Consider the following 19,069-nt stretch of genomic DNA (forward strand, 5'->3'; position numbering starts at 1 on the left):
TAAAGTTACTCAGTATACTGGTGCCGTTGACAAAGAATGGCTCAAAGGTGAGAGTGGCGTTCTCTCTGAAGCAACCAACACAGACGACACTTGGACTCTCCTTCGTATGAAGCCAGCAAGTTTATTGATGACGGGCATTGAAGCGCAGGAAGAGCAACCATTTCCGAGCTGGGGTGGATTCAACTCGATCTTGTACCCTGAAGTTTCTTCTGCGAGCAAAATTAGATACTGTCCTATGATCGAAGGCTCATCCACCGAATTCAGCACGGTTTACACAGTTATGGAACACGCCCAGAAGATGTGTACTAACCTGGGACAGGTCGACGCCGTCATCACCTTTGGCCTTGCTATCTACACGAAGGCAAAGCAAATTCAGATGAAGTTTCCGGAGGAGTTTTCAGGCACTGTCATTCGGCTTGGGGGATTCCACATAGCTTGATGTAGGGAAGGACCGCGAAGCTCTGACTATTCGTTGGGTCAGCCCAACTGAAGAACATCCCAACTAGTTCTTCAGGTGAAGGTGTTGGAGGAGTCAAAGATTTCTTTCTTATGATATCAGCAGTGACTTTTTGTTGGCAGCCATCAGATTGTAACGCGGTGCTAATGCGATCAATTTCACGGGCTTTTCCAGCTTCCGAGTTTGGTAATTTTAGGGCTCTATCTAAAAGTGTCGCCGCAGTGCTGATGTTGTGCTCTCTGTCATGATGTGAGCGGAAATCAAGATATCTGTCCGTGTGCGTGGGCTTCCGATAGACATCAATGTTGAGCCTCTCATTATCACGAGAAATAAGGGTGTCGAGGAATGGCAGCTGGCCATTAGATTCGTGCTCGATGGTGAAGGAAATATGCGGGTCGATAGAGTTCAGTGAGTCACGAAAAGAAGTAACTGTATTCTTTTTGATGACACAAAAACTATCGTCTACGTAACGTTTCCAGATTTTGGGTGGAACCGGGGTTGAATCGATTGCTGTTTCTTCAATTTCCTCCATACATAAGTTGGCTACTACGGGGCTGACAGAGCTACCCATAGCACAGCCGTGGATTTGTTTGTAGATGTCGTCATCATAATTGACAAAGACAATAGCCGCATTAGAAAGACGCTGGAATCATGGCACACAGCGAAAACTGTCGAGGCCGACAACAATTCGTGCCCTCTGCCGGGACAATATAACATTCTTTTAAACAAACGCTAATTTTACACTTTTAGCATTCTCACATTCTTTCACACGTATTCTATTTAATATACGCCATTCGCTTGTTATATTCAAAATTCTTAGGTCTATTTTATCATTTCATTTTTGTCCGTCGAAGACAGCAGACTGGCTGTTGAAAGCTCACAATTTTAAACAATTTTACCAGAGAACGTTTTTTTACCTCTTTCTAATTTTATTCTCAAAAGAATTTTTCGTAGTTCTATTTAGGTTTAAATTAAGTCAGTAGTAATTAAACTACCATCCTAAACCATGTGCGTCCGAGGACCCGCTCTCCTTGCCGTTTTGCGTCCCTTTTCCATTTTTCAACCAAACAGTGCGTCTCGGACGCGCATTTGCGCGTAAGGGAAAACCCTGAATTTAAAAATAAATAAACTACCAAGTTTCAATGGTCTGTGCTGCAAATTGGCCAAGATAGCTCCATTCATATACTTGATATAATATAGGGTTGAGTGTACGTCATCAGTCATCCAATTTGCATATTTTACACATTTTTCAAACTAAGATATTTGAAATCGGTAAACGGCTTGGCTAATGAGTATAATTATGGTATATCGGGTCTTTACACAAAATGCAACTGTTTTTTACTAACTTTGTCAATTTTTAAAGTACATGGATTAGCTGTTGTTCAGGTCAAATTAAAAGATCAAATTGCCGCACCAAAGGATATTGGGTACAGTTGAAGTTCTCTTAACAGACACTCTCGTAAGCGGACAGCTCTACTTACTGCTGCCTTGTTCGAAACCCCGTTTTAACTCCCATACAAACTCTGTATTTTTACATTCTCGTAAGCGGACATTTTTGTAAGCGGCCGCGGACACTGTCAGAGATTACGACTTAGACTTTTTCTTTGTTTTTAAGCTCCCGTAAGCGGACACCCCAAAGTTATGTTAAGTTATCAATTAACTTAACATAACCGTTCGTCTCAATGATTTTACAGTAATTACAGTACCATATTTCAGTGTTTGTTTTGTCGTCATCCACGTCCGGTTACATTTCGAAACATCACTTACATGCATATGCCCTTGTGACTGGAATTACAACGCTGTCAACACAACACTGTAGTCAAGGCACTCAAGTTTCGATTTTAGCCAAGGCAGAGCCATATCTAGATCTAGACGTATCTTTCGTCGATGTCAAGGTTGACGCACACGAACCTCCAGTCGACACAACACTGCCCAACTGGAGGGAAAAAATACGTAATGATATCCTCGGGGCATGAGAGGAGACTGAAGCGAGCTGCAGTAATGAAGAGTCCATTGAAGAGTCTGAAAAATTAAGGACTCCAGAAGTCAGTTCAGTGAAAGGTGCACTCAAGCTTTCAAAGAAGTTGTTGGATTTCTCTGACTGGCAGGGAAACGAATAAACTGTCGCAAGCCATCACACGCATAAAAGATACCTTGACGGACTTGCGACTTTAATCTTTGAAGCAGTCTTTCATCCGCAGTCACCTATCGTAACTAACCAGCCTAATATAAACTGAAGCCTGACCGAAAGACATAGAAGTCGTTAACGTTTTAAACTGTATTACTACTTTTTGTTGAGGCTGTTAATGTTGCATATGTTGATGTTGGTTGCAATTATAATTTGTTTTTAAAAATCACTAAGAGAAAGTCCTAGTACTGCAGTATACGCTGTAATACTGTTCAGTTATTGTCATTACATCGAAGGTTTGTACAGTATAGGGCGCAATAAAACAAAAATGTCATTTAATACGGCGGTATTTTTTTGTATTTCCAATACGGTACTGTATTTATTGTGCTGGACAAGCTCCCGTAAGTGGCCATCTATCCCCTACACCTCTAGTGGGCGCTTACGAGAACCATTCTCGTAAGCGGCCAGCTCCAGTTACGGACACTTTTCTCGCGTCCCGAGGGTGTCCGCTTACGAGAGCTTCGACTGTATCAAGATTGAATCTTTTGACATCAGACGCAAGACACTACCTGAAATTGTTCCCCAAACATGAAGCCAAAAAAATTTCTCTTTTAGAGAAAAGAAAGTATTTTATTTTTACTGCACATGGGTTAATACCAGACAGTTCCTATGGTTCTGTCTGATCCATTTTTGCAGTGTAAACAAAAGTGTTTACTTGGGTGATGTTGAATTAAATCCAGGCCCTTTACAAGATGTGGACAATCAGTCCAGATTGCCAGTAGATTCCTTGACATTGCTTAACTTTCGATTGGGACAGTTAGGATTGATAGCTGTAGATGTGGGTGTTGCAGGTGACTGCTTGTTTTAGAGCCATATCACATCAATTGCTTGGTAATCCCAATCATCACTTTTACATCAGACAAGCTGCTGTTCAATACCTCAGAGATAACCCTAAACGTTTCATTGAAGGCAATACTCAGAATTCATGGAATGATTACTTTATAAGTATATCAATGCAAGCGGTACACGGTGTGATGCACTAATTATACAACTCGTTGAAGAATCACTAAATATAAAAATTTATATTGTAGAATCTCATGTAAATATTGGACCAGTGACTTTGATAGAGCCACATCATACGTCATATCAGGAAACAGGACCAGTTTATAAATTATATATAGGTCATGTAAATGAAGTACGTTATTATGTATCAACAGTACCAAATAGCTCTTACTTGGGAAATGAACACCATCAAATAGCTATTGTGATTTCAGTTTCACAGACCAAAATGTTCTTTCTGAACAAGAACATACAAGAACTAGAAAGAGAAAACGCAAGTCTGGTCTGAAGAATATTGGAATAAGCACAAAGTGTGAAAATGGTAAATGCAAATCTAAGACTCATGAGCGGTAAAAAAAAAATGTCAAAAAGCAAGAAAACAAAAAATACAAAACACGGCTGCCTTAACATCCGCAATGTTCCATAACATGGTGTCCCAGGGCCTATTATATATTTGCAGTTGTTGTGACCAGCTGTGATATAAACACAGTGTTTTTGCTGCTGCTAAAATAAGAAAATCAAACCCTGCTGCTGAAAAAATATCTTTTAAAAACAGAAAGTGTCAACAATCAAGATTGGTTATGTGGAACATGTCATAATTAATTACTAATAGCAAAGAATCAAGTTCCACAACAAAATCAACCATCTGCAGTGTTTATAGATATCCTTGAAATAATCCAGCATAAGTTTCCCCAAAGTGAGATCGAGTTCTCACAAATTCAGGTATGGCTAACTTTTCGCCCATTGAACTGCCATCTGTAAAGATATCCCATTCCATTCCATTGCAGCAGACACGAGTACCCATTAGGTGCCTATTTTTTTCTTAGTGGAAAAGGATGATTGGGAGACTGGGAGTGAGCGAAAGGGCGCAAGCGGGAGCTGGTAGCAATGATTCCCGAAGACGAAGTGGACATTGGTGAATATTCACCAATGTTCACTAAGCCTGAGGCGAATAACTGTTTTAGTATAATAAAACATAAAAACACAGACGCATCGTGTGCATACTGAGGGGGACATTGCGGTTTGCGGTATTGCGGTATTGGACAATTTTTCTTGCGGTATTTCGGTAATTTTAATTTCGAAATGCGGTATTGCGGTATTCTCCGAACCTGCGGGATGCGGCTTTTTAGCATTTCGGACGGTATTAAAACGTCTCCTCCTAGTCCTCCAACGTTTTCCGAGCCTTTTCCAGACACTCCCAACTCATGGTAACGGTAAACTGCAATTCCTTTTGTCGCAATCGTAAAGGGTTTTGTTATTTTTTGTTAAATATTAGCCAACCACGCCAATGGATGTTACTTATTCTGTCTAAACCGAAAATTACTTGTCCTAACGTTCATTAACAAATTTTTAACTGTTATTTCCGTTTTGTTTGCTCTAAACGTTAACATACAGTGTAGTGGTTTCGGTATGACACCGCGTTTCCATTTGGTATTGAAGTATTTCGGTATTTAAGGATTTTTTGCGGTATTGCGGTATTTGCCGAATTTTTTTGCGGTATTGCGGTGTTCAGAACCCCCTCAATGTCCCCCTCCATACACGTATGCAGCCCGTTTTAATAAGAAGCTTACCTGTGCATAGATTGTGAATCAATTTACTCATCAAGTTCAGCAGTAACATGAACAAGCGAAACACTACGCAAAATAAATTCATCCGGCAGTACCTTTGTTTTATCATTGTTCACTTCATTCACAGTTGTCATCATGGTCTAAAAATGAGCAGCTTTAGTTTGACGAAAAATAAATTTCGGTTCTTCGATCTGACCTCCTGGTGATCAACAAAACCACTGCGTTTACATTTATGATTCTCAAATGCCTTGAATACGAGTTCTTGAAAAGCTTGTGGGTCCAAGGGCGACAGCAGTCAATTTGGAAATTATCCATCATTTCAAATATCCTGGACTTGGAGTGATGTCTTTCAAATAAATGAAAATTTCATTCAGTAACAGTGTCCGTCATGTTTACTTGCTGAGATGAATATTAACCTCGACTTCGTCCTAGTGAATATTCAATTTCTTGCAAATGAAAGCTGCATTAGTGGGATGATTAATACTGATGGAATACCATTATACAAATCTGCACATGTAAAACTATGGACAATTTTTCTTCAATTAATGAAATTCCCCTTCGATAGCAATTTTCAAGGGAGAACATGGTTTTCATTGGGATTTGGTAAGGTGAAGGGTCTCCACCATTCTTGCAATCTATGAATAAATTTGGGGAGGAAATGTGTAGCAGGTAATTTGGTTACCATAATGGTTGGCATATTTTTAGGGATAGTTGATCTTCAAGCTAAGTCAAATATTTTGCATGCTCAATGGGGAAAGTGGATTTTGTACCTGTGGAGAACCAGGGAGAAAAAAACAAGGGACAGGTCATACTAGGTGCTAACCTCACAGAGAACCTAAGGAGCGATTTCCTCTTAGGGACTCTGATGACATTAAATATAATCTTGGACCAAAGGCATTACTGCTAGGGGGACTAACATCTATGCCATGGTTTGACGTAGTCCTCGGCATTGTCCCAGATTATAGGCATGGAGTTCTAATGGGTATCACCAAGACATTACTTAGTAAGTGGTTCTCACCTCCTAAGAGTAACAACCAATTTTTGTTCGCAACAATTTAACTAGTAATGATTTCTCAAAACATAAGCAGGCGAATATTAAAGTTAATAGCCAACGCTTTGGCGTCATCGTTACACCATTCTCAAGGCGAAGTGAAAAAATTAATGCGCAGATTTGATTTCTATACTATACAGTTTCTACAAATTAGCAGCGCCTAGAGCAGGCATGGATAGGCGCTATATAAATATTTATTTATTATTATTATTATTAGCATAATAACAAAGGATCACAAGTTCTTCAAGTGAATACCTTTGCACGAATCGAGTCTGTTTGCATGTTTAGAGATGGTTATAAGAAAACAAATCATCTCTAAACGTGAAAACGGACTCAATGCGCACAAAGGTATCCACTTGAAGAACTTGTGAACTGTGTAGTAGATTATTGTCTTAAATTGAGTGCAAATATTGGTACTATTATTAATAGTTATTAATAGTTATTAATAGTTGTTAGTTATTAATAGTTATTATTATTAATGGAAAATTTAAAACTGTTAATAAATTATTTATTTTTGCAAATTCTTAAATATACGTGACTGTATTTAGGGAGATGGGTGCCCATTGTCCAAAAATACAAGGCCCATGGGGTCAAAAAGATTTTGTTCCTCCTTTGATCAAGCAAGAAATAACCTCCCTACTCAAGATTGCAATTTCAACACTGATAAGGCTTGCTATCCAAAATGTAAATAACCTTAAAAATATATACTGCTGACAGCTGTTTAACTAATTGAAATCATCATCATAATGTTTGGCGTGCCAATATTTCCAACATGGTTGATACAAGTGCACAACATCTCGAACTGTTGCAGTCAGTTCAATTCTCCTTCACCCCTCTGCGACTGATAGTCGCAATACTGGTGCATATGTCGCGCGGCCGCGGCCTGGATACCACATTATAAAAGAAACGATGCGCATGTGCTGTGCCTCTTCGTTTCGTGGCGCGTTTCGGCTACCACGTTTTCTGTTTTCTCTGCTCATTGAGAGTGTTTTCCTTCATTCACTGCGGTTTAACTGTCGGATATGAGTGTCGAAACCTCTCAAAATGTATGTAGTTTCGATTCCATTAGTTTTGTCGTTTATTGAAGCATTTTTAGCCAAGGAACTGCACGAATGAAGGTACAAGTCAATGACCGCCTTCTGTGTCTTTAGGCCGGCTCTTTGTCACCGTCTGACCCGATTCATATGGCGGGCAGTGGAGATAGACTCCCAGACCTTGAAAAGTTATTGGCAGAGTCTGTGGAAAAATCATTACCAGTGGTCTTGCAAGGTGTCCTTGCCTCGTTCTCCTTACCGGGACAGAATGAACCGAAGGATAATGTTGACACGGGGACAAAATCCACCGATGTAACACCGGTGCCAACCACCTCCCGAGGGGATCGTTTCTATAATACAGAACAAGAAACTGTCATCTCTTAGGACCTGTTGAGTTTCACAAATAAGGCCTTTTCCAGGTCCCTGTCCAAAGACAAGTGGAAGGAACTGACTACTTCCTATACACAAATTAAAGACACAGAGTCCTTGCTGGTAGCTCCAACGATGGAGGCTGGGATGAAAGAGTAATTAAAAAAGAGACACAGTTACACTAAAACAAAGGAACTCTTTACCTTTGTTGTGGCTTGGCTGAACGTCAATCTGCTTTCTTGGTCGTGGCTCGCCCCTTGCTAGCAGCCTTGACATCCCTTGATAATTCAGGGGGAGAGGATGAGGATGACTCCTTGGAAACGCCAACTTTAGGCTTAATGCCTGGAGGCAAAAACGCTTCTCTGAGTTCCTCACTGAAGTTGGTAAACGTACTCTGCGGGAAGGTATCCCAGTAGATAAGCACCTTTTCCCGGATAAGTTCCATGCAAAGATCAAGAGTGAACATGACTACAGCTCAACTAATAGCAAGCTTATCAGCACACCAGCCTCGAAACACTTTTCCAAAGGACCACACAGGAGGGACCAGCCCTTTCGTGGAAACTACCGCACCACTGACAACAGTCGAGTTGGAGGGAAACGGAAATGGGGATTTGGCTCAAGGTTTAACCCACAGCCTCCCAGAAGGGCCAGAACAGCAGGGTCCACCTCCCAGCAATCTGACCCCAAGTCCAGCTCAAGCTGAATATCCGTTCCCATCTCTTGAAATGCTCACATCCCCACCAACGGATCAGCAATTCGTTTACAGTTTTTTGTTCAGAATTGGAAACAAATAACACAGGACACTTGGACTTCACAAACAATACAGGGGTACAAGATCCCCTCTTGCAGGCGCCCCAGGCAATGGCGCATGAGAGTAACCAGAGTGAAATGCAACTCGGATGCTCACCATATGGAAATGGCTATCGAGGACTTGTTAGCAAAGGGAGCCGTCCGGGAAGTCAAGCCGCAGGACGACCAGTTCACTTCAACCCTGTTCTTAGTACAAAAAGAAAATGGCGATTTTCGACCCGTCATCAACCTTCGTGCGCTAAATCGGTTCTTGGGGAAGGAGTCCTTCAAGATGGAGGGACTGCAAGTAGTGAAATCTCTAATAGAGCAGGGAGACTTCATGATGAAATTAGACCTGAAGGATGCATATTACGCACTCCCAAATCATCCCTCCCACAGAAAGTATCTGCGGTTCATCTATCAGGACAGAACATACGAGTTTCAGCGCCTTCCCTTTGGCCTGTCCTCAGCTCCTCAGGCATTCGCAAAGACACTGAAGCTAGTGCTGGCAGTGTTGCGGTCCATGGGTATCCGGGTTGTGATCTACATAGACGACATGTTATTAATCCACCAACAGAGCAAGGTGCTGCAGAAAATCTTTGCTCAAGTGGTAAACCTAGTGGAAAAGCTGGGCTTTCTGGTGAAAAGGGAGAAGTGCTCTCCCATTCCCTGCCAACGTCTAATCTTTCTCGGAGCTGTCCTAGACTCCACAACAATGACCCCGTCCCTCCCTCAACCAAAACTTACCACCATTCTGAACACCTGCCATCACCTCCTTACTCAAGGGAGTGGCTCAGTGAGGATCCTGTCGCCGTTAATTGGACAAATGAGCCATGCAGCACAAACAGGGATCTTGGTTGCACTTCATTACAGAGGTCTTAAACGCCTACACCTGCAAGGAGTGTCACATCATGGGCATGCAGCAAAAGTGATAGTCCCCTTAACCTCCCAGGCACACAGAGACCTAGAGTGGTGGGCCTCAGAGAACAGCTGCCGTCTGAATGGCTGTCCAATTCAACTTCCACCTATCTATTTCACAATTTGGAGCGATGCCTCAAAAAAGGGCTGGGGCGCAGCCTACCAGGGGATTTCCACCGGGGGCCATTGGACTGTGGAAGAGGCGAAGCGGCACATCAATTTCTTGGAGCTACAAGCAGCAACATAGGCTCTGAAAGCACTTCTGCAGTCCCAAGAACCTCAACATCCACCGCTCAGACATATTCACTTGAGAATAGACAACACCACAGCGGTGGCGTATTTCAACAAGAGAGGGGGCACGCACTCACCTGCTCTGACTGCACAAGCCTTGGAGTTGTGGGCAGTGGCCTTGACAGCAGGAGTATCACCGATGGCTCAGAATATTCCAGACATTCAAAATGTGGTAGCAGACACAGCCTCCAGGCAGATCGTGACCAGAACCGAATGGACATTGGACAGGAAGATCTTCCAGTCCATTTGTCAGAGATTCTACACACCAGAAGTGGACCTCTTTGCATCCCGTTGAAACCACCAAGTACCCAAGTATGTCTCGAGGTACCCAGATCCGGGGTCTCTGGCTGTGGATGCATTCCTCCTGGACTGGGGCAAATGGACTTGTCTAATCCATCCTCCCGTAGTCCTTCTACCTTGGATACTGAGGAAGATTAAAGAGGATGAAGCAACTGCAGTCCTCCTAATCACCCCGAACTGGACCGGACAGCCATGGTTTCCAGACCTCATTCAGATGCTGGTGGATCGCACACTGCTGCTACCCCAGCGCCAATCTCTATTGTTTCTCCCATTTCAGCCAACAGCATACCATCCCCTGTGGAAGTCCCTTCATCTAACAGTTTGGCCGCTATCAGGGAATGTTACCAAGCAACAGGCCTTTCAAAGGAAGTTGTTGACATCTTGTTGGCCTCATGGGGAACGGCCACCCAGAAGCGGTACTCACGCCCCTGGAAGGCATGGATACGCTGGTGTTCTCAACGGGGTTCCTGTCCCATTTCAGCCTCTGTAGCAGAGGTTCTTGCATTTCTTGCATTCCTAGTTACACAAGGGAATTTGGAATACAGGAATATAGCTCTCTATAGGTCAGCTATTTCTCAGGCTGATGACCCTGTTGGTTCTACTCAGTTTGGAAGTCTCCCCATTGTGGCTCGTTTTATGAAAGGGGTGTTCAAGATTAAACCCCCCAAACTTAGATACTGCTCTACATGGAATGTTAAGACTGCCTTGTCATTCCTAGAGTCCCTTGAATCCTTAGAAGAATTGACACTAAAGTAGCTTTGTTATAAAACTGTTTTATTATTAGCACTGATTTCAGCAGCAAGAGCTCACGAACTGTCCGCATTGGACTTGACGTATTCTCTCAGAAAAGAGGGATCATGGGAATTTTCACTCCCCACCCATGTGAAGAACTCCAGACCTTGTCACCCTGCTCGGAAGTTAAGTTCTTTTCTTGCAATTCCCAGAGAATCCCAAGATTTGTGTTGTTCGTAGTCTTACCGCTTATGTGGAGAGGACAAAAGGATTACGGAAATCCACCCAACTATTAGTGTCATTTACAGACACTGGTCATTTATCTCTCCGCACAAGGCAATTTCAAATCAGTCAGTCTCTCGGAGGCTGTCAAGAGCCTTGCGTATGGCTGGAATTGAATTGAATCACACTGCACACTCGCCTAGGGGAGCGTCTACCTCTGCCACTGCTGCGGCAGGACTGTCTGCTGATCTTATCTTGGAAGCGACAGACTGGGCTTCTGTGTGGACCTTTGAACGGTTGTATCACAGAGAGTCATCTGCTGGTGCCTTCGCAAGGGCTGTGCTTAATGGTTAGATTTACCAAATCGCGGATTACCTCCTTGTTATACAGTTTCCAGGAGGCTTTGTATTGTTGCAGGACATTAAGTTTTTACCTAGCCTCATTTGAGTATTTATTATTCATTATGGTTGTGTTACTTTGCCTTATCCTATTTGCAGGAGGCACCGTATTGTTTTAGGACCTTAAGATCTCATCCAGTTTCATGTAGTATTATTAAATTGTTATGGTTGTGTTACTTTACCTTGTCCTACTCGCTTGGCGGTATTGCTTTGGTAAACTGCACCAGTATTGCGGCTGTCAGTCGGAGAAGGGTGAAGGAGAAATTATATTTCCCAGGAGGGTTACTTACCTGATAGGGAGATGTGGTTCTCCGAACCCCTCGTAGACTGATATGAGCAATACTGGTCCCCAGGCCATTGGAATATGTCTTTTCCTCCCCACCCTTGTACTGCCAATCGACATGGCCTCACCCACCACGACTCAGAGGCACAGCGCATGCGCACCTTTTCTTTTATAATGTGGTATCCAGGCCGCGACCGTGCGACAAATGCACCAGTATTGCTCATATCAGTCTACGAGGGGTTCGGAGAACCACATCTCCCTGTCAGGTAAGTAACCCTCGGGGGAAATATAGTTTCCCTGCAATTACTTTGACAATTTAGCAATTGTATTGTATCTCTGTCACTTCTTGTTCATCACTGTGTTCTTTAAACTCTTGCTTTAGTACAATTTTTGAGTGTTGTTTGTGTGTGAGCCTGAATAAAATTAATGAAGTAAAAATTCTTACTTACTATCTTTACTTAAAAGATAGTACTCTTCCTCTTGATTCAATCACCTCCTCGAAATTGTATTGGAAACTTATAGAGATTATTCAGGTCTGTCCTTCAACACGGCATAAATTTAGTACCTTGTTGCTGCGCAGCGAGGGTAGCGAGCGAAGCAGCAGTTATAATCTTGCTTATAAGGCAATAAGAGCCTCAAATTCTCGATTTCTTCTGTTTTACATTTTGTACCACAATCCCTTGCGTTTAGTTACATTCTTTACCGCAATTCCTTGCGGCAAGTAGGAAGCCATTGTTTGTGCTCGATCCTCTTCGATCTTCAGCTTCGTGATCAGTGTGAGTATATATTCTTTACAATCTATTTCCCTTCCATTTAACGTTTTGCGTTCATTCCTGTGCTACTCAGTTATCTCACTTCATTTGAGTGCCTTCTGTTGAATTATTTACAGTTAACGATCTATTCGAATTCTTCTTTTCGATAGGTTTTGGATCTTCGTTACCATCAGTGTGAGTATGTTCTTGGCAAATACCTAACTTATTTTCCTTTCATTTAACGTTTTGCGTGCATGCCAATGCTATTTACTTAACTCACTTCATTTGAGTGCCTTCTGTTGAATTATTTACAGTTACCGATCTAATCGAATTCGTCTTTTCGATAGGTTTTGGAACTCGTCTTCGTCATCAGTGTGAGTATTCTTTGCAATTTAACTTATTTTCGTTTCATTTAACGTTTTACGTTCATTCCTATGCTATTTACTTATCTCACTGCATTTGAGTGCTTTCTGTTGAATTATTTTCAGTCACTGTACTGATTCGATCGAATTCGTCGATAGATAGGGTTTTTGAGTTATTTTTTTGTAAAAAAAATACCTCTTAGTCGGCGCGTCGGGTATGTTATGGACGGGTCAATGGGTGAGTGAGTGAGTGAGTGAGTGAGTGAGTGAGTAAGTGAGTGAGTGAGAGATGTATGTATGTCACACCAATCAGATTGGATCTACTATAAACAGCCAATCAAATTTCTTGTTGTAAAGGTAAATGGTATGTGAGAAGATTTGATCCCGATAGAGTTCAGAACGGCCATATTTATTCTTCTATAAAAGAGGAGGAAGTATTCATATATTGGGTTTACTTCGACATTTTCTGTGGGTTAGGCTGAGGATTTTAGTTAAATGAACGAGATGAGCCTTGAGGTTTGAAACAGTTCGTGAGTTAGTAGTATGCAAATGCAACGAGATATTTTTATTTTTAGTTACAAAGGTAACTTGATACTTTTGTTTTTCACAAGGAGTAAATTCAATTAGAGGTCACGAATCGTCGCGTCTAGTTCTTAGGACTTGCTTTAGAGGGGACGAGACTTTAGATTTGAAACAGTTCTAACGTTTACAATAGTAAGTGCGGGTAACAATTGTTTTGTTCTTGTTGCATGCAAATATAACGAGACATTTTTGGTTTTTAGTTGCAAAGTGTAATGTGACACTCTTGTTTTTCACAAGGGAGTAAATTCAATTAGAGCGGACGAATCGTCATCACTCTTTCCCACGAGATGTTTGCTATCTTTAGTAACAAATGGTAACTTAACACTTTTGTTTTTTATATGGGAGTAAATTCAATTAGAGCTGACAAGTTATCGGCTACTGTTTCCAGGATATTAAACAAAAAAGAAGGTTTTGTTTCTGGACGGTTTTTACGTCTCTGCAGTAGCAGTTTAATAGTTTTATTTGATGACATTCATTTCAGCCCGATATTTTTTAAGGGAAAAAGTATGAAAACTGTTCAAATGTTCTTTGAAGACTGCGTGGCACCAAGTTAAAGTGCATTTCATTAAATCAGACTTTCAACGTGTCAGAGATTTTTTTTTCTCTTTCTTTCTATTTTCGGTGAAGTTGTGTTGTGTAAAAAGGTAAACTTACGACTTGTGTAAAATGCGAAAAAGTCTCTAAATTAACTTGAGTATTTTTGAGCAAAAATTTCTCTTGGGGGTTGGAAGGGTTATGTGATCGGTGAGCGAGGGAGTTATGCATGTGCGGGTGTCACACCAATCACAGCGCAGGTTGTATCAAAGAGTGAATCAAATTGCCCGTTAGAAAATAAGATGATAACTACATTGATCTGGAGACATGTCAGATTACTGTAGTTTGTTCAGTCAAACATTTTATGGCTTACTATTTAGCTATCTTACCATGACCGATGTAACATCGCAACCAAAAGAACTTGTCAAATTAACCAAATCATTACTGTACCATGAATGCTTCCATCTACAAAACTTCACAGAAAAAAATAACTCTTGCACGTCTTGCGTGCCTATGTTTGAACAAGAACAGTCAACAATCGTCTATATTTTGTTTTGCCATCCTATCTCATCGCTCACTTAACTTGATTTATTGTTGAAGATCTTGATTGCCTTCTATTAGTTTTATCGATCAGAACTGTAGTAATATTTTGACCATGTAAACACGAGCGTAAAACTAGGCAAATGTCGGCGAGTTTGGTAAAAGTTGAAGCGCCTTTTCATCGGCATAGTTTGAGCTCAATTATAAGGCACTCATACAACTTAAACAACCAATTGCAAAAATTCAAGCAAGACACTCAAGTCCAGCAGCTGCAAAAATTAGCCCTCAAGAAATGTGTGGATTACAACCAATATTGCCTATCTCAAAAGGCTCTTATGTTTAATATGCTGACAGTGAACTTATGGCCATCTGTTGGTCTTTGTAATGGATCAACTGGACAAGTACTAGACATAATTTACAAGAGCAATCACCAACCTCCAGATCTACCTATTGCTGTTGTTGTCAAATTCAATGATTACATTGGTCCCTCCATATCTGGAACACCTTCTTTAGTTCCTATAGTTCCTATAACTATGTCTGTGCATTATGGAAATTCAATACATGAAAGACAACAACTACCACTTAAACTTGCATGGGCACTGACTATCCATAAGAGCTACATGTAAGGATTAACCTTGCATAAATCATGGATAGATATTGGAAAATCAGAAGCAACTCTTGGCCTCACATATGTTGCCATAAGTAGGGTTAGAGATTTATCATCTCTCATACTAGAACCAATGACTTTTGATAGGCTGGGAAACATTAAAAAGTCAAACAACCTTAAATACAGAAAAGCAGAAGAACTTAGGCTTCAGAAAATTGCAGAAAAAACCAAGAAATTCTTCTTCAAATAATAATATGTATTTAACTGTTATTAAATATTGTGTTTAATTCTGTCATTTTCATTTGCAGTTGACGCAACCATGGATAATTCCAATGGTATGTTAACCATGATATTACAGTTGACACTAAAGTCAAACCCTCTTAATAATAACATATATTAAGCATCCTTTTGGTTCCCAGCTACCACAGTTTAGTATTTTGTGTCCATAATGATTTATTAGACAGAGGTTCCCTTCCAAAACGATAACACTTATCAGTAAAGTCTAAATATTCTTAAAACATGTGTATTTAACTGTTATAAAATAGTGTTCAATTCTTTCATTTTCATTTGCAGTTGATGCAACCCTGGATAATTCCAATGGTATTTAACCATGATATTAGAGTTGATTTTAAATTCAATCCCATGTTACACATACCCTCTTAATAATAACAACATATATTAAGCGTCCTTTTGGTTCCCAGCTAGCTCAGTTTCATATTTTGTGTCCATAATCATTTAGTACACAGAGGTTCTCTTCCAAAATGATAACACTGATCAGTGAAGTCTTAACATTCTTTAAATATCAGTTATTTTTTTCTTTCCAGAAGGTGCTATAGTTGGATATCTACACGACCCTCTCAAACATAAAAACAAGCAAAAACAATAATCAGTATTTTGATCGCAAGATACAAACCAGTACCAACATTTACTGGACAGTGTGCTTCTCACCAGAGAAGCACCCTACATTCAAGTGCAGGTATGAATCATCATCTCCAATAAAGCTGACAAAATTTCAGCTAAAAAAAAAGTGAGAAGACTTCAGAACAGGAACTTCTCATGAACAAGAGAACCAAACTTCAAGATCCAAGTGACAAAGAATCAGAGTTTGACTATCGGCCTATAAACACAGAAGAAAAACATTCAAAAGATATCACAGCAGAGGACATATTGGATGGTGAACCAAACACTTAACGTCAATATTTGTGGAAGAATAACATTTACCGGTGAAACAAAAACCCTTAATATCAACAATAAATCCCTCCAAATGCAGGAAGCTGTGTTCACTGACACAATACATAAAGTAACATCACAGCACTGTTACGACATCAAAAACATTTCAGTACGAGAATACCAAGACAGCAACTATTTAACATTCAACAAGCACACAACAGTCCACGGGGTAAACAAAACAATTGAAAGACTCGATGACTTATCCAATGCACCAGAACAGCAAAAAATTAACTTTCCACCAGAGGGTATAAATTATGTACAAAGATTCCTTTCCTGCAACAAGTGTCACACCAAAATAATTGCTGCAGACAGTGGAAAGAAAATTCTCCAGTGCACTGAGTGCAAATTGTCACAGTTGAAATCCAAATGCAAAAGCAAAATCCTTGTCAGTGCTCTTTTTATAAACAAAAACAAAGAAACTATTTCACTTCAGATGTTTGACGATGTCATCCAACATTTACTCACTCTCTACCAAGAACAGAATCCGGATACCAACCACAAATCATTTTCTGATCTGACTGAAGATGATATTATTGGAGTTCTTTTAACTGTTGAAGCCACAACAATTTTTAATGAAAAAAAGACTGTTGTCACAGTTGAAAACCTATAGACACAAACACTTTTTAACCCTTTGAATACCAAACTTTCGCCAAAAAATACCGTTTTTAACCGTTTAGTCAGGTTTTTTAGCTACCATGACGCTAAATAAGCCTAAGTTTTGCTAAAAAAGCTTTTTTTTTACTAAAAGGAGAGATTTTTCGAGGATTAGGTACAAAATTGAGCAAAACTTCAATTACGGGCATGCGCATAAGCCAAAATTTGGACTTGTGTTTTTTTTTTTTGGCCATTAACCGTTCTCAATTTCGTTTGTTGGCCCTTTCCTTTCTGTTTTTCTCTGCCCTTTTACACTGGCTACCTTTTGCATTGTATGTTCTTTCTGGCTGCAGTGAAAAGTTGGATGTTAATTACGGACGAAGCCTAGAAATGGACCTTGATCAATCATAGGCATTGTGGACCATTTTACCACGGTTTTTGCACCAAAACTGATAACCTTGTTTTTTGATTTGCGACGTCGGAATGTTGTCGATATCTAAACCTGACCATTGTGCGGAAAGGGCTAGCCTAGCACTACTATCTGCTTATCAAGAATATCTGATGACATTTAAATTGATGACGTCACAAGTGGTACAAAGAGCACGACCATTAATTACGCATATATGCGTAGTTGGTATTCAAAGGGTTAATAATAAAGTACAAGTGTTTGTCTCTATAGCTTCGCAACTGTTACAACTGCAGCATGCTCATATCTGTTGTTGTTTATTGCTGCTCATATCTGTTGTTGTTTATTGTTGAGTTAAAAAATCCTGTTTATGTTAATAAAGAACTGTTAACGCTGTGTTCACAAAAGAGTCATTACAGACTCTTCTACATCGCCCACGCCACTCTGCACAGTAATCACTATCTATAAGATACACTAGTTTCAGAATAGTGGTGATCTTAATTGTGAAGTGATCTATCAAATTCCTCATGTTGTCACGCTTGACACTAAAACAAGAGTTTTTCAGTATAAATTACTGAATCGCATAATTTATACCAACAAATCTTTACACAAAAGGAAAATGATTGATTCACCCCTCAGCACTTTTTGCAAAATTTCAGATGAATCTCTCGAGCATCTTTTTTGTAGGTGTGATTTCATTGTAGCATTCTGGATGTCTGTTCTTTGGCTTAAATCCTTGCACTTTGCTATCGATTCTCTAAACGACTGACAATTTTTGGATTGACGCAAATAAGGTCTCATTGGTTGCCTTTAAATCATATTATCATCGCTGGAAAGCTAATTATTTACCACAGTCGTCTGAAGAATATTTTACCATCATTGCGTCATCTCATGATAAAATTAGATCACAGAGAATCCATTGAACGACCTATAGCCATAAAGAACAACCGACTTAAAATCCATGAAGGAAAGTGGAAGCCTCTCATTATTAGAGACACTTATTTGTATATTTTTTAATTAAATATTTATTGTATAGACACTTTTGTCTGTATTAGAAAACTTATGTAGAATTGTAAGTTGTCAACCTTATTGATTTATTTCTGTTTCGGGTGTTAAGTATAAGTAGTGTGAAGTAGTGTGAAGTAGTGTAGTATACAATGTGGATGTAAAAGTAGTATGTAAAGTAATTAAGTAAATTACTATGTAGTGTGAAAAAAAAAAAAAAGAAAGAAAGAAAAAAGGGGACTTGTACAAAACATGTAAACGGAAAACCTAGAAGTTGTACGGGTGGGGTGGTGATGGTGGAGGGGGCTGTAAATAGCCTGTTAAACACGTGTAAACAAATAGTAAAAAGGAGGACCTTGCAAAAAAAACACAAAAAACTTTGTAATATTGTAATCGCCCTTGATAAGCCTAGGTGCTTTTGGGGAAAATAATGGCAAATATGAAAAAAACCTCTAGTTTTCAGGCATTTCAAGTATACCATGTCTGGACATGGTTTACCATGGTCCCACATAACTCTGTTATCTTAAGGTAAATGAGGTGATTTTCAGTACAATCATGGTGTGTAATATTAAGAAATAGGAAACATGTTCCGTGTTTCTATCGAGTAATAGAAACATGACTTTTAACCATTCAGCGTGCATATTTTCTTAGGACTGTTTTGTAAATGGAAATGTTTGAAGAAAATATACTGTTTTGATATTTACTGCAGTGACGTTCTCTTTATTTACTACAGTAACTGCTTTTAAGTGAAATAATCATTATTAATTAATTTTGGCCATGGTTGGCAATGTACCATGGTCAAGAGTGGAATACACACCTTGGCCAGCCACAATGGCCATATTAACACCGCCAAACATG

The 19,069-nt window shown here is 40.0% G+C and overlaps 1 protein-coding gene across 1 annotated transcript; it reads right to left on the reverse strand.

Moving 5' to 3' along the window:
- Positions 1 to 407: 407 nt before the first annotated feature.
- On the reverse strand, positions 408 to 4,449 carry LOC149105807 (uncharacterized). The gene is made up of 2 exons (XM_089272388.1): positions 4,360 to 4,449; positions 408 to 1,100 (listed from the first exon to the last, which is right to left on the reverse strand). The coding sequence occupies exons 1-2, from the start codon at positions 4,447 to 4,449 to the stop codon at positions 408 to 410; spliced, it is 783 nt and encodes a 260-aa protein (XP_089128514.1).
- Between the last annotated feature and the right edge of the window lie 14,620 nt (positions 4,450 to 19,069).

The sequence above is a fragment of the Orbicella faveolata genome, unplaced genomic scaffold (genome assembly GCF_042242905.1).
Source record: "Orbicella faveolata isolate gen_17 unplaced genomic scaffold, um_ofav_v1 contig_34, whole genome shotgun sequence".
Lineage (NCBI taxonomy): Eukaryota > Metazoa > Cnidaria > Anthozoa > Scleractinia > Merulinidae > Orbicella > Orbicella faveolata.